The sequence below is a fragment of the Peromyscus californicus genome, unplaced genomic scaffold, assembly GCF_007827085.1.
Source record: "Peromyscus californicus insignis strain IS unplaced genomic scaffold, ASM782708v3 Scaffold_15__1_contigs__length_86483966, whole genome shotgun sequence".
Classification (NCBI taxonomy): Eukaryota; Metazoa; Chordata; class Mammalia; order Rodentia; family Cricetidae; genus Peromyscus; species Peromyscus californicus.
The window spans coordinates 69,533,679-69,555,525 of NW_026294447.1; the positions used below are offsets into that span (position 1 = coordinate 69,533,679).

The 21,847-nt window shown below is 47.0% G+C and overlaps 1 protein-coding gene across 2 annotated transcripts in view; it reads right to left on the reverse strand.

The window, feature by feature from the left end:
• Flvcr2 (FLVCR heme transporter 2) overlaps nucleotides 1-21,847 on the reverse strand; it is a 64,339-nt gene that overhangs the window by 8,589 nt on the left and 33,903 nt on the right. For both annotated transcript variants that reach the window (XM_052739266.1, XM_052739265.1), the window contains exons 2-7: nucleotides 17,990-18,131; nucleotides 15,241-15,384; nucleotides 7,554-7,621; nucleotides 4,820-4,923; nucleotides 1,432-1,542; nucleotides 112-217 (exon numbers count right to left, since the gene is read on the reverse strand). In XM_052739266.1, the coding sequence (XP_052595226.1) occupies nucleotides 112-217; nucleotides 1,432-1,542; nucleotides 4,820-4,923; nucleotides 7,554-7,621; nucleotides 15,241-15,384; nucleotides 17,990-18,131 (675 nt within the window). The remainder of the gene's footprint in view (nucleotides 1-111; nucleotides 218-1,431; nucleotides 1,543-4,819; nucleotides 4,924-7,553; nucleotides 7,622-15,240; nucleotides 15,385-17,989; nucleotides 18,132-21,847) is intronic.

Below are 21,847 nucleotides of genomic sequence, written 5' to 3' on the forward strand. Positions count from 1 at the left end.
CAGGCTGCAAAGGTACACAGAGAAACCCTGTCTTGAAAAAACAACAGCAACAGATGCCACACTGTAAGGCAAGCACAGCCAAGAGGGAACAAGGAGAAAACAGGGTCCTACCTGTGCTGACACGTTGAGGAGGCCAGACGACATGCCTTCAGATTCTGGGTACGTGAGCTCCACCGCAAACTCAAACCCCAGGGGTAGATAGCCAGTCATGAAGAAGCTGACGTCCAGACCAGAGAACAAGACGATGGAGAATCTCCAGAACAAGATGGGGAGCCCACCTTTCCCCTGAGACCCTGCTTTTCTCTTCCCATCAGGTTAGCCATCCATCCATCTACCAAAAGGGGGAGATCTCTGCAGACATCTAGGCCTTGTGCTCAGTGGGTCTCTAATGTCTTCCATGCTCTCCCCAGGCCAGCCATGACACGTTAGCATTTATGGAAGGGGCAAGAGTACCTGTGTGGGTTCACTTTCAGCTGAGAATGTGTGGTCTAGCTCCACAGGCCCTGAGTTAGACGGGGAAGTGCCTGGACTTTGGGCTACATCGCCATGGATTTCTGGGACCTGAAAGGAGTTTGGCGTTCTCCTGATTTCCTCCCCAGTAGGAGGCAGCTGGGAAGGACTGAGAGCCAGACAGCTCTCCCACAGCTCATATGGCCTGAAGGAAAATATCTGGGGGGTGGAGCCCGGAAATGTCCCTGCCAAAGGCCCGTGACTCTGTGCATTTTCTCTGCTAATGTGTCTGAAAATGCCAGTTCTAACTCCGTCCACCTGCACCAGGCTTCCTCGTGTCTTCATACCATGGCCTCTCTCCTTCCTTCTAACTCCCTACACAGTTGGACACACTTCATTTTTAGATGAGGAGACGTAAGTTCAGCATTAGGTGGCATGTATGGGCTCTAACAACAGTTGGTAGCAGAACTGAGCCCTGCACCAGGAGTCACTGAACATTCCCTAGCATCCCAGATGTCTTGAAGGGACATCTTCATGTCCATGCTTCATTCCATCCCGCAGGACAGCCCAGTTCCCTGAGATGACTCAGTTTTTGTTTTGGTTTGTTTTTTTTTTTTTTGTGGTTTTGGGTTTTTCTGTTTTGTTTTTTGTTTTTGTTTTTGTTTTTGTTTTTGTTTTTCAGACAGTCTCTCTACATAGCCCTAGCTATGTAGGGAACTAGAACTCACTCTGTAGACCAGGCTGGCCTCAGACTCACTGAGCTCTCCCTGCCTCTGCCTCCTGGGTGCTGGCATTCAAGGCATGCACCACTCTACCTGGCCTATGCCTCAAGTATGAACAAGACCCCTCAGCACCATTTCCACATCTCCTGAGGCCAGTGAGGAGGCAGCCAAGGGGACATGCACTGCATCTTAGGCTACTGGCCACGCCAGGAGCCAAGGGATGTGTTTTCCAATTAAACAGGTCAGACATGAAACTTACCCCAGGGTGCCAGCAGTGATGAATACCACCCATAAACGATCCAGGTTTAAGGTGAACGTGTACACCACCATGCCCACCAGAGTCATGATGTACACTACCAGGGTTGTCTGCCTATGGATAAATGCAAAGAAGTCGAGTCATGCATCCTACTAAAACAGCACCCATTGCTAATCTGTTCATTCCACGAGGATCTACTGAACATCTGTTCTCTTACCGGCTCTCTGCAGTGTGCTGGCACATCAGCTTTCATAAAAAGTGTCTCCGTGTAGGTGAGGAACACTAATCTGACAGTTATTCATTTACAATAAATAATCACACCACGATCAAAGTTACAAAGAATAAGACTAGCTGGATGCATGCTTTGCATGCTCTCTCCACAAACCTAACCTGCTGTGTCCAATCCATGGGTAAGAACAGGACAGCCCTGTCCTCCTTCTGTCCCCCACCAAGAAAAAAAAAAAAAAAGAAGGTGGGGTGGATGACAAGACAAGCATCAGCTGTAGTCAAAGTGGTGATGGTCAAGCCTACCTCAAAGCTTTCAATATTGCTTGCTGCGTATGAAGTCCCAAGCCCCCACAGCAATGCTGGGCAGTAGCCTGGCTTGCCGACTCCCTCTTGTAAGTTCTTCCTGTGGCCCTTTGCACAGTTTTTCCTGTTGAATCTTTTGAATCTGAACTACTCTGCTCCAGACAATAGAGCTGAAAGAGAATGTTCTCTAATCCCGAGCTAAGCGCTTGACTCCAAAGCCAAAGGGAGAAGCCACCACCTACTCCCCACGGCCTTTCTCTTTGTGCTGGGTCTGAAGTCAGGCTTGCCTCTCCCACGCTCCTCCACACCCTCCCTTCACAGTGTTGGCCACCCAGAAATCTTATGGCCCTGATTCCTGCAAACAGACCTGCATTTTGCTCTCTGTACCACTTCCTGTAGGATGCTGCCTCGGCACACCCTTCTGTCCTTCTGCCACGAGCACCAGGACTCAGACGTGACCCCTCAAAACCTTTACACGTCACCTCTGAAGCCAGGAACACAGTGGGACACCAGCAAGCACGTTATGGTATATGAAACTAATAATTTTATTGGAGTTCAGATTCTGTTACATACTTTACATGGTTTGAAATCAACCCTGCAAAGAAATCTCTGGCAACCCTTAATCTTGCCAATGAAGAAACAGAGGCTCTTCATTGTGTGTTTAAAGTCACTAATGGGCTGAGTAAATGCAGAAGGTAGGATCTGCCCCTGAACTGAGTTTGAAACGCTGGCACTATCTCAAGCTGCACACCAGAATAATAATCTACTACGCAGCTGCATTTGGGGGGAGAGGTCAAAGCCATAGCCTCTATGTTACGGGAGTTCCTGCACAACGCTTCTAGAAGATGTTGTCCTCACCAGGTTCTGAGGAGGGACCTCCTCCCTTCACCCCGATCCACTCCCTCTATTCCCACCACCCTCAGAAAGCATGCTTGTGAACATGTGCATTCTCAGTGATTCTATTCATCAGATAATTTAAAAACAAAAAAATGTTCTACTGTGTTTGGTAAGCCACAACTCTACCTTCATACAGTGGCTACTTAAAAAAGCAAAACAAAGCCGGGCGGTGGTGGCGCACGCCTTTAATCCCAGCACTCGGGAGGCAGAGCCAAGCGGATTTCTGTGAGTTCGAGGCCAGCCTGGACTACCAAGTGAGTTCCAGGAAAGGCGCAAAGCTACACAGAGAAACCCTGTCTCGAAAAACCAAAAAAAAAAAAAAAAAAAGCAAAACAAAACTATGCCCTAGTCCCAGCCTGAGATAAACAGACAGACCTCAACGCCCAGTTTCCAGCCTCTCACCGAGGGTAGACAAATCCAGGAGTTTGGGGAGGAAGAGAATTGATTCACAGCTGGCTCTGGACACTGAGTGTAAGAACTGGCTATAATCCGCTCCTGAAGAGGGCAGAGCAAGAGCCTCCCCAGGCCTTCACTGTATTTTCTAATTCCTCTAAGTCCTCTGGCTGCCCACGACCCCGCCAAGCCAGCATTCCAACCCCTCCCTTTTCCTGCTGCAGGGCCGGCCCTGGAAGAAGGGACACTGCTGTCCTCTTGCCCGGGGGTGGCCAGCCTTCAGTGCTTTTGTATCTGGCCGAAAAAAGCAACTAACGGAGTTGTTATAATACGGAGACAGAGAGGCAGCCAAGCTTCACCAGCAATAATTACGCCAGACTCCTGGTTGTAGTAAGCCGGGAAGCCACATCCCCCGGGAGCAGCCTCAGCTGGCCTTTGACTAGGCCAGCCAAAGTGAGACTTGACCCGCCCAGAGGCTCACAGAAGTGGGTCTGTGTGGCAGAAAACAGGTCTACCACTGTCTGTTGCCTCCAGACACTGGGAACTTTGGAGGTTTCAACAAAGCAGCCTGGAGCGCTGCCTACCCCGGAGCAGGAGCATCCTGGCAGTTGCCTCCAAGGCTAGTGTTTACTGAACACCCTCTGGGGGAGGAGCACTGCCGCAGAGTCACAACCAGAAGGGGAGAACAGGACCGGCAATGTAGCTCTGGCACTTGATTACTTGCCTAGCATACACAGGCCCTGAGTTGGACTCTCAACTGGCCGATGAACTGATGCCCACTGAATCCCAGATGTCCTCCTGTCTACCTCCCGGCCTGAGATTACAAGCACATGTCACCGTGCGTGTCCTTTTATGTGCATCCTGGGGTGCAGACTCAGGCTCTCATGCTTACATGGCAAGCACTCTATCATCGGAGCCACCTCGCCCACCCCCAGCTTGCATCTCACAAAGCAGACCCTCCTACTACATGGGCATCTGCAGAGCAGGGTGTGAGGATTCTGTGTTTATAGGCCAGGATTAGGCTGGCATATACTGAAACCTTTTACGACCACTCAGGGCTCGTAAGAGTGTCCTGGATAGTCAGGTCCAAGGCACATCACGATATTTGCAAACAAGATAAAAAAAAAAAACAAAAACAATTGTAAGATAAGATGCTCTGCAAACTAGAGCAAAACGCAGAAAGCTCAGTTAGGCCAGGGCAGCCAAGGGCATGGGCAGTCACAGCGCCTGCTCTTCACTCTTCGGGGATTCCACAAGCTCCCAACTGCTGAGGTCTCCTTTCCACATTTATTTTCACTTCTTCCCACGAGGCTTTAGGCAGACGGCCTGGGGAGAAGGACTACGCTAGCCTTCGTGTCCACTCTTCCTAGCCCTTGCCAAGACCCCGCAGAGTGAGTGATGAGTTCCACTTTGTTAAATGAGGAAACCAAGACTCACAGAAAGCAGGAACTTACATCCCTCGGCTTGACTGCTCACACCTCCGGCTGCTGCCCCGCCCCAAAAGCTGTCGAGCTATGTTCCTAAGAAGTGTGTCATTTCCCTGGTTCTTGATCCAAAAAGAGTCACTCACTTGTAGGTTTTGGACTTATCCAGCCAGATGCCTGAGATCATAGCTCCAAACATCCCTGCGATGACGATGGTCAGGCCAATTCGTCCAGCGTTCACTTCTTCACCCTAGGGAAACCATAGAGACCACCCCGTGGGATCCATTACAGCTAGTATTCTGCAAACACCAGGCTCAGACAACAACCTGGGGAAAATTCTAGAAGAGTTGTTCTTCCCCACAATAATATCCCAGCTGTGTATTTATGACGCTGTATGTTGGGGTCAGTCAGATATATTATTTACTTAATTTTTCTTTTTTTTTGAGATAAGGTCTTACTATGTAACCTTGTCGGACCAAAACTTGGTATGTAGACCAGGCTGGCCTTGAACTCACAGAGATCTACCTATCTCTGCCTCCAAACTGCTAGGATTAAAGGGGTATACCACCATGCTCAGCCCCAATATTTTAAATTAATTTAAAATTAATCCTTACAGCAATTCAATCTTATATATCATTGTTCCCATTTTATAGATGGGAAAATATACTAGAACATACATATTTATTTCATCCTTCTATTTTTCTAACTGTGGCCATGCATCTAAGGATGGCTATGAATGTGGCCTGACACATTTGCAGATAACAGTGTCATTTTGCAATGTCAAAACGTGTTGAGCACTCCTGTTGACATTATTATTTAATTCTCATAATCCCCACCATACCGTTAGGAGTCAGTTTGTACCCATTTGATGATGTGAAACTGAGGCACAGTGAGATTAACCTGCTAGCCCAAGGTCACAGGCATATGTCGTTAAAGACAGAGCTAGGACATGACCTTAGAACCAGCTCTGAAAACAGGAACATCAAACAATGGTGGCTTCTGCCCCTGCAAGCGTGACATCTACGGCCTTGGTGCTCCTGACACTATGACACTCAGTATCGCTTTCCTGATATCCAGCCTTACTGGTTCTGGAAACAGTGTTCTAAAATGCTTTAATTATTCCAGGACAGCCAGGTCTACATAGAGAGACCTTGTCAATAATAATAATAATAAAAGAAGAAGAAGAGGAGGAGAGGAGAAGGATGAGGAGAAGAAGAGGAAGAAGGATCAGGAGGAGGAAGAGGGAGTGAAGGAAGAAGAAGAGGAGGAGGAGGAAGAGAAGGAAGAGGAAGAAGAGGAGGAGGAGGAGGAGGAAATTAATAAGAAATAAGATGCTGGGGCTGGAGAGATGACTCAGCAGTTAAGAGCTGGGAGGAGCTGGCTGCTCTTCCCAAAGCCAGGGTTCAGTTCCCAGCACCCACATGGCAGCTCACAAGTCTGTAATGCCAGTCTCAGGGGGATGGAATGCCCTCTTCTGGTCTCCATGGACATTAGGTACATACAGGATGCATAGACATTCATGCAGGCAAAACAGCCATACACATAAAAATAAATAAAAATTTGCTGGGCCCTGGTGGCACACACCTTTAATCCCAGCACTGGGGAGGCAGAGCCAGGAAGATCTCTGTGAGTTCGAGGCCAGCCTGGTCTACAGAGTGAGTTCCAGGACAGGCACCAAAACTACACAGAGAAACCCTGTCTCGAAAAACAAAACAAAATAAATAAATAAATAAATAAAAATTTTAAAAACCCAAACTCTTTAACTGAACATATAGGAGTTCAAAATTAAACCTTGCCCTTTTAATAAATAAGATATAAATATACGCATACATATACTTATTCTCTAGTCTTTTTTTATACAAATTTTTATTTCATTTTGTTTCGTGTTTGAGTATTTTGCTTGCGTGTACCTATGTATACCACATTCATGCCCAGTAGTTGCGGAGGCCAGTCAAAGGTCTCCAATTCCCTGGAACTGAAGTTACAAGTGGTTGTGTGCCACCCTGTGCTTTCTGAGTACTGAACCCAGGTGCCCTGGAAGAGTAGCTAGTGCTCTGATGCACTGACTGAGGTATCTCTCCAGCCCTTATTCTCTAGTGTTAAAAAATAATCTTACCCAAAAAAAAAAAAAAAAAAAAGCCGGGCGGTGGTGGCGCACGCCTTTAATCCCAGCACTCAGGAGGCAGAGCCAGGCGGATCTCTGTGAGTTCGAGGCCAGCCTGGGCTACCAAGTGAGTCCCAGGGAAGGCGCAAAGCTACACAGAGAAACCCTGTCTCGAAAAACCAAAAAAAAAAAAAAAAATCTTACAAGAGGTAATTATAGCTGGGTGTGGTGATACACGCCTTTAATCTCAGTACTTGGGAGGCAGAGGCAGGCAGATCTCTGTGAGTTTCAGTCCAGCCAAGGCTGTATAATGGAACCCTGTTTCAAAAAAAAAAAAAGAAGAAAAAGAAAAGAAACGAAAAAGAAAAGAGCTGGAAGGTGGTGGCAGACACCTTTTATCCCAGCACTCAGGAGGCAGAGGCAGCAGATCTCTGTGAGTTCGAACCTAGCCTGTCCTGAGTTCCAGGACAGCCGGGGCTACACAGAGAAACCCCGTCTTGAAAAAAGAAAAAGGTAATTATATGTCTTTTGCAGAAAAGAGAGAGGTCTAAGATGATAACATGCTATGACATAGGTTAATATCATCAATACTTAAATTGAGCTCTAGGCCATCTCCCTCCAAATCCTGTAAGCACACCACCATCGGAGGCCAACTAGAACTAATTAGACCCAAGAGTGACAGCTCTCCAGCCTTTGAAGAGACAGGTTTGCAAGCTTAGTATCTCTGCCCTGCCCAGCATGCCTGCCCTGCCCAGCATGCCTGGGATCTGCCTTACCGGGAAGTGCAATATCACCATACGATTCAGCAGAGTGGATAAGGCATAAAAAGCACCAGCATTCAGTCCTGAAGAAGGCAGGGTGAAACACATTAGGATCCGTCATTTCTCAGACCATAGACTAACATCTTCCTCCTCCCCACATCCCTTAGAGGGGTTAGAAGTAATCTCCATCCCTGCTTCTACCCTGCATGGTGTCCTCAGAGCAGAAATATTCAAGGAAATATGAGGGACTTTGTAGTTCTTCTGAAAGAAACACTTGAAAACAACTCAAATTAACCATTGTAGCCTTTTTTTTTCCCCCACACACACCATTACACCATGCTCCCTTTAGCCTGCCCTGGAAATGACTCTGTGCAAGACCACTCCAGGTCCGAAACATGTATGTTCTTCCTTTCAGTTTTATCTAGACCTATGGGGTTCAAAGAAGCAGTGGACACACTCCACACACACACACACACCCATGATCCTATTCCCTCTCTGAGCACCCAGACTTGGGGCCCTGACACCACTCCGCCTGCTGGCTATTTCTCTCATCTCTCCTCCCCTCCACTTGTCTGTTCAGGGTCATACAGAGCTACTATGTGAAACTAAACTACACCTGAATGCGCATTTAGTTGATGTCCGACTTCATCAGTTCATTCAACAAATAATGGAGTACCTGGAAATGACTGGTAGAAATAGAGAATAGGAGACTGGGAGATGGTTCAGGTGGTGTGTAAAGTTTCTGTCACTCGGGCATGAAGACCTGAGTTTGGATCCTTAGCATACATGCAAAGAGTCTGGATCCCTAGCATACATGCAAAGAGTCTGGATCCCCAGCATACATGCAAAGAGTCTGGATCCCTAGGATACATGCAAAGAGTCTGGATCCCTAGGATACATGCAAAGAGTCTGGATCCCTAGGATACATGCAAAGGGTCTGGATCCCTAGTATACATGCAAAGGGTCTGAATCCCTAGCATACATGCATAGAGTCTGGATCCCTAGCATGCATGCAAAGGGTCTGGATCCCTATCATACATGCATAGAGTCTGGATCCCTAGTATATATGCAAAGAGTCTGGATCCCTAGTATACATGCAAAGAGTCTGGATCCCTAGCATACATGCAAAGAGTCTGCATCCCTAGCATACATGCAAAGAGTCTGGATCCCTAGCATACATGCAAAGGGCCTGGATTCCTAGCAAACATGCAAAGAGTCTGGATCCCTAGCATACATGCAAAGAGTCTGGATCCCTAGCATACATACAAAGAGTCTGGATCCCTAGTATACATGCAAAGAGTCTGGATCCCTAGCATACATGCAAAGGGCCTGGATTCCTAGCAAACATGCAAAGAGTCTGGATCCCTAGCATACATGCAAAGAGTCTGGATCCCTAGCATACATACAAAGAGTCTGGATACCTAGTATACATGCAAAGAGTCTGGATCCCTAGCATACATGTAGAGTTTGGATCCCTAGTATACATGCAAAGAGTCTGGATCCCTAGCATACACGCAAAGAGTCTGGATCCCTAGTATACATGCAAAGGGTTTGGATCCCTAGCATACATGCAAAGAGCCAGGCACAGGCTCTGGAGTCTGAAACCCCAGTGCTTTGGGGAAGTGAAGAGACAAATGGATCCTGGACTCACTGGCCAGCCAGCCTAGCAAAACTGACGAGATCCAGGTTTCAGTGAGAGACTCTGCTTCAAAAAAATGTGAGTTGGGAGAGAGAAGGAATGGGGGACATTACGAGGCGCTGTGGGGGAGGCAGTAGATAGTATGATCAAGATGTATAAATAAATGAAATTTTCAAAGAATAAACAAAAATACTTTTTAAAAAGGTAGACAGTAACAAGAAGACATCTAATATTGATTCTGGCTTCTATGCATCGTATATATGCACACACCTACATGAACACATTCATATGTGTTTATAAACACACACAGGAAGGAAGGAAGGAAGGAAGGAAGGAAGGAAGGAAGGAAGGAAGGAAGGAAGGAAGGAAGGAACATAATAAGCCACACAATCAGTTAATGACTACGCTGAGATTGGAACTGGCCTGCAGGAGAAAGGGCCTCCTGGCTTTCCTTCAAGGATGATGATGACGATGAAGATGATGACGACAGTATCACACACATAGGTACTAGCCCTGTTCTAAGTACCTTATGATCTTTATAACTTCCCTAGAAGTTAGTGTTAGCATACCCATTTTACAGATGAGGGAAATGCACACAGTTAAAAAGCAAACCCCAAACTGGGTGAGGTAGTTCAGACTGCTAATCATATCCCAGCACTTCAGAGACTGAGGCAGGAGGATTTGAGTAAGAAGCCAGTCTGGGTATGATCCTGTTTTGTTTTGTTAAAAGAAGAAGCACAAATATCAGGGGTCTTTTTTTTCTTTTCTTTAACTACATATTGAAGCTCACAAGACAACCACAGGTACACTTCACGTTCTGTTTGTGGAGAAGGGTATAAGACAGGACACACAGCTCTCAGCAGGATGTCCTTGGGAGTCCATCTTCAGTGGAACCAGTCCACAGAGCCTCAGATCACAGAGGCATCTAGATGCTGCTTCTCTTTGGGCCTCAAGGATTTGGCTAAGGAACAATGAAAGTTAAGGACAAGAATCACCCTCTGGCACCTCCCAGGAACACAACTCTCTAGCCATAGTTTCCAAGGTCCCCATACAGGATGGACCAGTGAAAAGAGTCACCGTACTCAAGAACACACTGAGTAGCCTGGGACCAGATATGACTAGGTCCCTCTGTCCATTTTTAATCACAGGCCATTTTCATCAGCAGCAACGGTTGACATTCTTCCTATATCAGGTTCCCCGGAGGACATGATACAAAGTGAAGGTCAGATTCTCACACAAAATAGATAAGGACTTTCGTCCCCACTCCTGCAAGCACACAGGCATTAAGGGGTAAAGCTGGATCTGGATTCACTGCTGGTGTCTCCAGGGCCCTTGACTTTAATCATCAGGTTTCACGACTCAAAACAAAGGTGTCCCTCGGGCGGGCGGGCTGGTTTCTCCCCATCCCAGCCTCTCTCAGCAGGTCACCCCACAGATGCAAAAGGCTGGGCTCAGTATGACTTCCTCAACAACACAGGGCCACCGTGGGCCAATAAGTGCCACATGTTACCCAAAGTTACAACTGCCAGGCTAGTGGTTGTCACATAAGAAAACATCCTACGGGGCTGGAGAGATGGCTCAGTGGTTAAGAGCACTGACTGTTCTTCCAGAGGTCCTGAGTTCAACTCCCTCCCAGCAACCACATGGTGGCTCTCAACCATCTCTGGCGCTTATAATAAATAGCTAAAAAAAAAAAAAAAAAAAAAAAAAACATCCTACAGAGGACCAGAGAAATGATAGCTCAGTGGAAAAAAGTATGTGCTAATGCTACCACATCTGAGGACCCAAGTTCCATTCCCAGGAACCACATGATAGAAGAAGAAGATCTACCCTTGCAAGTTGTCCCCTAACCTCCGCAAGTGTACAGTGACACACACGGGCACACAATTCACACATACACACAAATAATGAATATATAAAGAACATTTAGTTGGCGTCCAATCAGCATCTTACTAGAAAGCAAACCCAGCTAACTTCAACCACACACCCAGACACTTAGAATTCCATTCCTGAGTCAAGAGTCACCAGGAGGCAAGGTCCTGAGAAGTTGGAGGTGGGCTGGAATGTGGGAGAGAGTAGGGAGAAAAAAAATCAGCCTCCTGGCCTCTTCTCTCCTCACCCCATTATCTTCCCGACCTGACCTTCCTGCTCATCCTTCAGCCTCCTTCCTGGCCTAGCCTGACCCTGTCAAAGCCAAGTGAACTTTGGCTTCAGGTGGAACAGCTGTTCTCAGCTTGGGTGCCCAGCTGAGATGAACAAGGTAGGCAATATTCAAGGAAACAGACGTTATCCAACTCAAGGAGAGAAAAAACAAAACCAAACCCATCTCTATATCAGCACTTTCGTGAGGGAAGAGTCCTGGGCACTCTAGCCCAGGATTTTAAGGCTGAGCTGGGGACTAGTGGATTAGTGACCATGTGTCGTCTACTGGTACGTGTCCAACCCCACCCCAGACCTACTGCTTCAGGGGCTCTGGGAAGGAGCCCCATAATCTGTGTGTGAGCAAACCTTCCCGGTGAGTCTAACCCGGCTGAAGATGAAAATACTGACTCAGTTAGAAAGTGGTTCACCAATAACCTCTCCCTGAACCTGGCTGGACAGCCAGGATAAAGGCTGGGAGGGCAGGGAGCAGAGATGCACTCTGGAAGGCTCTACACACGCATCCCAGAGGAGTTAGCAGCTGATATATGGATTCCTGAATCAATCTTTAGATGTCCTTCCCCAGATCTTCAGGCATTGCCAGACAAGTCAGACAAGGTAAGTCCACTCCTTTGTGCAGTCCAAAAGGTTGAGCACCTCACACCCAAGAGCAGGAAGAGCAGGAAAGGAACACAGGCTCTGCCCTGAGGGCGAGGCACCTCCTCCACAAATCCAGGGGACGGTCTGATACTCAGTTCTGATCACAACAGCAAGGTAAGCCCCCATCAGCTCAGTACAGAGGCCGTGTGACCACCCCGGGAGCCTGCTATGCTGACAGTCACATCACTGGGAGACAGATGTGCAGGTCCTGAGAAGGAGGCAGGCAGATGTGACAGGCCTCACTGGGGGTCTCCTTCCTTTGTTGAGGCTAGTTTTTTTCCCCCAAACTATTTCAGGGACCACTTAAAAATTCAAAAATGAAGCCAGGCCGTGGTGGCACAGGCCTTTAATTCCAGTACTTGGGAGGCAGAGGCAGGCAGATTGCTATGAGCTGGAGGCCAGCCTGGTCTACAAAGCGAGTTCCAGGACAGCCAGGGCTACAAAGAGAAATTCTGTCTCAAAAAAAAAAAGCTGGCAAATACATTTTTTTAAATCAGAATCTCGCCGGGCGGTGGTGGAGCACGCCTTTAATCCCAGCACTCGGGAGGCAGAGCCAGGCGGATCTCTGTGAGTTCGAGGCCAGCCTGGTCTCCAAAGCGAGTACCAGGAAAGGCGCAAAGCTACACAGAGAAACCCTGTCTCGAAAAACCAAAAAAAAAAAAAAAAAAAAAAAAATCAGAATCTCCTACAATGGGGCTCAAGAACCTGCATTTTAACAGAAAGAAAGAATGGGGGAAGGAAGGATGGAAGGAAGGAAGGAAGGAAGGAAGGAAGGAAGGAAGGAAGGAAGGAAGGAAGGAGGGAGGATACTAGGTATTATTTCTCAAACTAGAGTTTGGCTTCAGGAACACAGATGATAAAAGACCAGACCAAGACTCCCAGGTGGTGGGGTTCACATGGAAGAGAATGAGCCCCAAGACCAGGAGATCAACCCTTCTCACAGCTACTTCAGAAATTCCCAAATCTGCTCTAAGTCAGAAATGCCCAGAATGTTTACAAAAGGCAGGTCTTCACCTATGCTGCCTAGATCTGAGTTTCCCGAAGAGAAACATGGAAAACAAAACACTTCATCAAGCACGCCATTGGATTCTATCCTTGGGGAAGCTTGCTGTGCTTTGTGTCACGGTGACAAATTATGAGTGTGGGGGTTTTGTCTGTGAGTGTGTCTGCACCACATACATGCCTGGATGCCTAGGGAGACCAGAAGAGGGAGTCAGATCACCTCGGATTAGAGTTACAGATGCTTGTGGGTGCTGGGAATTGGACCCATATCCTCTGAAAGAGCAGTTAATCCATGCTCTTACCTGCTGAGCTGCCATCTCTCAGCCCTACTGGCAGGCAATGTTAAGCACAGATCTGGAAGGAAATGTATGGGCAACTATAGAACATGCAAGCAAATTCTGGCTTTGGAGTTGGGTGTGATGGCATATACCTGTAGTTCCAGCTATTGGGGAGCTGACACAGGAGGATCACTCAAGACTTTGTCTGAAGTCTGGGTTATGTAATAAGAGAGAAAACGTAGGCTTTCAAGTTTAACAAACTTGTGTTTGAATCTGGCTCTGCCACTTTCAGATATGACCTTAGTCTAAACACCTAGTCTCTCTGAGTTTCAAATTCTTTCTCTGTTAAGTGAGGATAATTACAGTACTGACCTCACATGATGTGGTGGTTTGAATAGGTATGGCCCCCATAGACTCGTGCTTGAATGCTTGGCCTATAGGGAGTGGCACTGTTAGGAGGTGTGGCCTTGTTGGAGAAAGTGTGTCACTTTAGGGGTGGGTTTTGAGTTCTCATATATGCTCAAGCTGCACCCAGTGAAGTACACAGTTCTGCTGTGGAATAATCCTCTTGCACACTGTAAAGATTTGTCACTGGAATTGGTTTAATAAAATGCTGATTGGCCAGTCGCCAGGTAGGAAGTATAGGCAGGGTGACCAAACTAAGAATTCTGGGAAGAGGAAGGGCAGAGTCAGGAGTCCCCAGCCAGATGCAGAGGAAGCAAAAATGAGAATGTCGTACTGAGAAAGGTACCAAGCCACGTAGCTAAACATAGATAAGAATTATGGGATAATTTAAGTGTAAGAGCTAGTTAGTAATAAGCCTGAGCTACTGGCCCAGCACTTAAAAATTAATACTAAGCCTCCAAGTCAATTATTTGGGAAGCATCTGCTGGGTATTTGGGAGTTGCTGGCAGGACAGAAATTTCCGTTTACAAGGTTCACTTCCTGTTGCTTATGGATCAAGATGTAGAACTCTGAGCTCTTTCTTCAGCACCATGTCTGCCTGCATGCTGCCTTGCTTCCTGCCATGACGATAATGGACTAAACCTCTGAAACTGTAGGCCAGCCCCAAGTAAATGCTTTCCTTTATAAGAGTTGCCATGGTCATGGTGTCTCTTCACAACAATAGAAATCCTAACTAAGACACGGGTACAGGAGGAGTTAACTCAGATCTGATGATGGTGATGTTACAAAACAGTGACTTATGCACCCATAGGAAACATGAAGTCATGGCTGGCCCAAAGAGTCTCACTTTAGTTTGTTTTACAACCTCATGTCTTTGTTTCACAGGTTACTGAGCATGTCACACACCTGATTTACTTTTAACTTTACCCTGTGGTTGAACGGTCAAGTGTAGGCTGTGAGGCAGTACACTCGGGCAGAGCTACAACTCCTTGAACTAAGAGTGCCCATTCACAGACTAGGAGCCACCTAAAGGATGGCTACTTTGAATGCTATCGCCTTGTTCTTTGTTTTGTTTTCGAGACAGGGTTTCTGTGCACAGCCCGGGCTGTCCTAAAACTCACGCTGTAGATCAGGCTGGCCTGGAACTCACAGAGATCTGCCTGCCTCTGTCTCCTGAGTGCTGGGATTAAAGGTGTGCGCCACCACACCCAGCCGGCAAGACTAATTTACAGATTCATTCATTAACTCACTCACTCATCCGTCCATCACTCCTGGAGTAGCAATCCACTCACTGAATTCAGTGTAGTGGGGAGCTGGATTGAGAGCTTTTATTTTAAGACCTAAGTATTAAGATGTTAACGAGAGAGGAAAAGTCATGTATAACTGCTGGAGAGACAGGATACTGAGATCAGAACCTGCAGGGAAAGGAATGGTCTTCCTAGGGTGGACTTTACAAGGTCTGCAGAGGCCCCAAGGTCAACCCTAACCAACTTTACCTGCACGTTTGGGACTTGGGAAGAGTAAGAAACACAGACACGTCAGGCTAGTTCCATCACTCGTGGACACCTGTGCACCTTACCGTAGGTGATGACCAGCAGCACGAAGTTGAGGTTTTTGAAGAGCCGGACGATGGAACTTAAGTACGAAGCATCAGTGGACGACGCCATGGCATAGCTCAAGGACTGGGCCCTGCTGGGAGGATACTTGGGCTTCTCCTTGAACACTGAAAGGAAAGGAAGAGAGATGATGGGAAATTCCTGTGGTCCCATCCCAGCAGTACCTACCGGCTCCACACAGACACAAGCTGGCTCCATCATCTCGGGAGGGGCTGAAACTGTAAAGGAAATAGCAGTTTCCAGAGAAATCTTCCTAGTCCCTTTCCTGAAGCTGTTTTCTCGTTGTCTGAGGCTTTGCAGTGGAGTCCTTCCATTGCCTTTTCTTTTTATCTCGTTTGCAGTAGAGGGGATAGAACCTAGGGCCTCGAGCGTGCGAGGCCAGCTCTTTATCTCCGAGCTATTTCCTCCAGCACTGTCATTTTATTTTTTAATTGCCTTTTCTTTAATTGCCTCCCTCAACCTCCCAGGCAGTGTTCAAAGATCAAGGCAGCCCACAATAACTAGCAAATAACATAACACAAAGCACGGGGTGTGGGGGAGGCACATGGGTGCAAAGAAGTGAAAGCTAAACTTTGGAAGGTTAGTGAACCCTGTGCACAGCTGAGCGCCAGCGTTCCTTCCAGAGGGGGATGGGACGTGTGACTCCAGAGTCATATAGTCTGGAACACGGCAGCCAGAAGTCGTTCCCTGAGTTAAAGAAAATGACGCCAGCAAACACTGAGCGTGTATTCCTAGTTTCGCCAACGCTGAGTCAGCCGTGTCTTACGAAAGAAACAAGATCCAGGAGTGACCACCCTCGTGTTCAAGGCCGGGGAGTGACTGTGGGGAAACTACTCCGTTTAGCGTCTAATTCCACACAGCCGGTGTGATTTGACCCCACCGAGTGTCGTTTGGCTCTCCGCAGGGCAGGTTGTGTTTTTAACTAGGTATTTGACTCAATTGGTTCCCCCACGGGGTCTGAGCCAGCACTCACTACGTGGCCCCTGGCAAGTCCTAAGAGACCGCTGCTGGAAGGTGAGCAGCCTGCCCCCGGAGGAAGTTCTGGAAATGAGCTTGGCTCTCTGAGCAGATCAAAGTGCCCCACCCCCAACCGTTCCAGCTTTGACTTCAGAGCCCTGCCTCTTCCTTCTCCAATAATAGTGCTGGATAAATTCTCCCCCTGGGAAGTGCTATCCATTGTCTTGGCTGCTCAGCTCTCTTCCCATCAGAAGAAAGTAAGGCAGGAAGGTGATTTAGCTTCACAGCACTGGCTGTTGTGGAAAGGATTTGGCAACCAGGAACCAGGACTCATATAAGATTTTTTTTTTTCATCCTTCACTCAGTCAACCACTATCTAATTCAATACCCAAACCAAGCAACGTCCTACCACCTAGGTTTGCAGTTGCAAAGAGCCAGGACCTCACGGGGCTGTGAGCACAAGCCTCTGGAGGCAGGCCCATTACAATGGAAAACGGTCAGTGGAGCCAAGAGGCCCTGGGCTGGTTCATTCGGTTCATTCTTTCTTGCTTTCACTCATAGCTCCCCGCTGCTGGCCTTAGGGACCGCTGGCCTCTGTCTAAGCTACCTGGGATGAAATGATATAGAGAGTGATGGGATGAGATACACATTTAACTCCCCGACTCTGCAGGTGAGCCAGCCCACAGGGATAAACCTTTAACACCTGAGCTAGGACTTCAGGACAGAGGGCAGAGGCTGACCTTTTAGATGGGTGACTAGCAGGGAAGAAAATCCTACCTGGATGTCTCTGAATTGACCCTAGTAATATCATTTAGATGAAAACAGTAAGTTTTTCTCTTTTATTTTTGTTCACTTTTTTGGGGGGTGGGTTTGTTGTTGTTTGTTTTCTTTGAGACAAAGAAGGGTCATCCTATGTAGCATAAGCTGTCCTTCAATTAGTCATCCTCCTGCCTCAGCCCCCAGAGTGCAAGGATCATAGGGCCCATCCAGGAAATAGAAACAATCAAATACTTAGATGAGTAATTGGACATCTGTGTAAAAGGTTAATAGCAGTGGCCTGAGTTTCCTTGTTGGGATGAAGTTGTTCAAGGATGAATTAATGGCCATTCCTTTCTTTAGACTCCTTTTTATGTTTAGATTTTTTCCACAGCACATATATTACTTTTATGATCAATAATAATGAAGAAGAAATTTGGTCCCCAAGTATTCTCAGGTTAACCTTAGATTATTAGTGTTTGTGGGGCAATTTCTGTTTATAATTTAGAATGTGGCATTAAATAAGCTTGGACTTGAATCCATTCCCGGTCACTTGCTCGTGGTCTAATCTAGAATGACCCACTAATTTCCCTCAAGTCTTAGCTTCCTTGTTGAAGAGGCCCTACAAGGCACCTCATTGGCTGGGTTTCTGGGGATTAGATGAAAACAGACATTCTTAACACAATGCCTATGACACTGGAGGTCCTCTCTGGGTCTCATCAAGGTGACAGCAGTCCACCTAATTCTTCTGGTGAGGTGGGACTAGAGTCTGGTCAACTACAATTAAACCTTTCCTGGGCTGCTAACAAAGTACATAGCACCAGTTAGGGCTGTGTTAGGGACAGTTACTCAGGTTAAAACATCTCAAGACTATAAGAAGCCTGTTCTCCTGTATCTCTAAGTATCTGTGGTATTTAGGGCCCTGTTCAAAGGGTGCCACCAGGGTTGACATAACTTCCCCACCCCTTGCCCACCAGCAGCCTACACTAATGATCTTACCGATGATGACAAGGATGAAGAGGAGGGTGGCCACACCTCCTATTATGTAGAACATGATGCTGATGTGGTAGGCAAGCTTTTCCTGGTCTTTGATGTTGGGTACCAGAACAGGAGGGACCAAAAACCCAATTGCAATTCCAAGCTATAGAAGACAGACACATCAATGAGTTATCAAATGGCCAAGAGCTAAGAGACAAATTTAGAGATCGCTGATAGGAAACATAATTTCTCAGGCTGGGGAGATGGCTCACTTGGTAAAGTGCTTGGCATGCAAGCATGAGGACCTGAACCCACACACCTAGCACCTACATAAAAACTGGGTGTGGCTGCATGTGGCTGTCACCCCAACATTGGGAGGACAGAGACAGACAGATCCCCGAAGCTCACTGGCTGGCCAGCCTAGCAGAATCAAGGAACCCCTATTTCAAAAAACAAAGGTAGAGAACAATGGAGGAAGACAATATAAACTGTAGACGGATTTTTCTTTGGGCCACTAGTTCACAAATAATACCACAGAGACTTATTATTAATTATGACAGCTCAGCCTTAGCTTAGGCTTGTCCCACCAGCTCTTACAACATAAATTAACGCATTTATTTTAATCTACATTCCGTCACGTGGTGGCTCATCTCCCCACACTGTCCATGCTGCTTCCTTTGTATCTGGCTGGCAACTCCACCTTCTTCCCAGAGTTCTCTCTCTGCCTGGAAGTCCCCCTACACCTCCTACCTAGCTATTGGCCATTCAGCTTTTTATTACACCAATCACAATACATTTTCCCACAGTGTACAAATATGCCATAACAGTTGACCTCATGGCAACATGTACACATACCCACATGAACATGTACATATACTATACACATGCACATGCACATACATGGAAATTTAATTCCCAACTTCCAGGCCTTCCTCACACACAAATCAGAATTACTTCCCCCACCAAGACTCTTTTGGTTGACAGTTTGACTAATACACTACACACTTCTGACCCCAAGACTATGGAGAAAAAAAAATCATACAGCAGGCTGGCTCTCTCTAGTGCAAACTAATGAATAATGGTTTCCATAGCCCCATCTCTGGGATACAGTGATAGAATGCTGTTGGTTTTTTTTCCTCTTGTGCTATTGAAATGATCAGTTTCACCAAATCTGTTAGCCCAGTGCTAGGAGATCAGCCGAAAAGCTTCTATTACCTTTAGCCACAGAACCTGCCTTCGGTGAAAGCTGGAAGCTGTTGGCCCATTTATAAGCATGAATGCCTCACTTCATTGTGTAATAACTTAGCAACATCCAAAGTTTCTGTAGCATGAGGTCATACACAACCGCAAAATGGTTACACACACACACACACACACACACACACACACACACACACACACACACACTTGTGCGCAAATGAAAATACCTCATGTCAGTGTTGGAGTGCAAAAGTCCCAGGACCTAGCAGATAACAGAACCTGGGTGTTCCTGAAATCAGAAACACTGATTCAGCATTAACTGACAGACAACTCCCAAAAGTCCTTCTACATGCTTAATTGTTGGGATCCAGGGCAGTCTGGGGCTTTCCCTGAGGCCTGGATGTACAGAGAAGGACTATAGTTTCTTGCTGAAAGCAGGAACATGCTTGGTAAGGTCAGTAATGGTCTGGGGCCAGGGCCTTGAGGAGGCTGCAGTTTCGGATCCTTGGAACTACTTTGCCCCGATTTGAAGGTGTGTGGTTATCAGTTCCAAGGCCGCTGAGTACCCAGTCTGCGGTGCACTTGAGGCAGCCCATGTTCCCTTTGTGTGACATCACTTTAGCTCATCGCTGAGTCTACGCCATTGTATGGTAGCTTGACAGCATCTGATGGTTCTGTCCCATGTTGCCCTGAAGACAGTATGTAAGATGTTGTCCTCTCAATAAGCTTGCTTGACTTGAGCCATCGACTCGTGAAAGATCTTCTGACCCTGATTTACCTATCTTCATTTTTCTCATCCTTGGCCCTCCCCTTCAGGAGTCTGACAGTGAAGAACAGCCTGTAGGGCCAGGTCACATGATACCAAGGCAGAAACAGAGAGAGTTCATCAACTCAGGAAGGCTTCCTACTCCACAAGCACAGGACAGATGGACCAACAAGAGTCAGTCCTGGGATGCAAAGCCCATTCAGCTCGGCCGTACAGAAAGGAGCAGCAGATGGAGAAACAGTTAGCCCTTCCTCCTCACTGTCATGCCCTTCAGCTGCCAAGTGAGCTTCCACGCACTTCCTGATGTTTCCTCGGTCAATTATTGTCAGTCAAATGCCCCCACAATAGTGGTTCCTAGCTCTGGAGTACGCACAAGGCTGTGTGAAGGGATTGAGTAACACAGCTGTTAAAAGCACTTGCTGTTCTGCCAGAGGACCCAAGTTCTGTTACCAGCACACACACTAGGGAACGAACTCACAACCACTTGTAACTAGTGGTTGAATCTGATGCCTTCTTCTGGCCTCCATGAGCACCTGCATATACATGTCACACACACACACACACACACACACACACACACACACACACACACACAGAGGCACACATGCTAAACAAACAAATGTAAAAAACATATGACAAACAAAAGGAAATTAAAGTCAAATCTGTCTTATTCTTCCTGTAACTTCAAGGAAGATATCACCATGCTTTGGTAATGCCAATGGTCAGGGATATTTCCGGGCATAGTTAAATACATGTCTGTGCAGCCTGAGGTCTTTGAGTAGCAGGACATTGCTGTGGGATGTTCTGTGTGGCAAATGTGTTGCTAATTAGTCAATAAATAAAACACTGATTGGCCATTGGCTAGGCAGGAAGTGTAGGCGGGACAAGGAGGAGAATAAAGCTGGGAAGTGGAAGGCTGAGTCAGAGAGACACTGCCAGCCGCCATGATGAGAAACAGCATGTAAAGATGCCGGTAAGCCACGAGCCATGTGGCAAGGTGTAGATTAATGGAAATGGATTAATTTAAGCTATAAGAACAGTTATCTAGAAGCCTGTCATGGCCATACAGTTTGTAACCAATATAAGTCTCTGTGTTTACTTGGTCGGGTTTGAGCGGTTGTGGGACTGGCGGGTGGCAGAGATTTATCCTGACTGTGGGCCAGGCAGGAAAACTCCAGCTACAGGACATACTTTGTGTGACCCTGTCATTGTCCCCATGGCTCATGCATTAGAGGAGCAAAAATAAACCAGCAAGCCATCAGTGCTGGTGTGTAGTTTAGTGGAAGTGTTTGCCTAATGTAAGCAAGGCCTTGGGTCCATCCTGAGCACTATCTCCCACCAAATTCACACATCTAATTTATTATGAAATGCAACATATGCTGTGTCATCTCTGAGGTCCACAGAATCTCTGTCCCATCACCATCCACATAATCTGGATCAGCAAATCCCTGTGTGAGTCACACGATTCAATCAGGGCCGTAGCACAGTGCTGTTCTTCCCAGTCCTGGCTGGTCATGGGATCAGAATATTGACCAGACCATTAGAAGACTCTGCGTTTCCCACACACAAAAAAAAAAATCAGGCAATTTTGTACCCACATAATAATGAGGGTTTGGGTCCACATGGAACACGGAATGACTGGTCCCCATCTGAGCATTTAGTTAAGGTCCTGGGGATTTCATCTTCCTGATACAAGCTGTTGGCAAGATGGACTCTGCCCTTCTCCATCAAGAGACGAGAACCTCAATAGTCTTACTGACCCAAGCTCATGTCTCCTTCGGCCACCCAGCTCCCAGGCATCCTGGGCTATTCCTAGAAAGATAAACTCACTCTAAGCCCTAGACCTGGGCACCAGTGGGCTCATTCCTTTCCCTAGTCACAGTCTCTAGGATGAGCCAAATGCATTCCTCTGA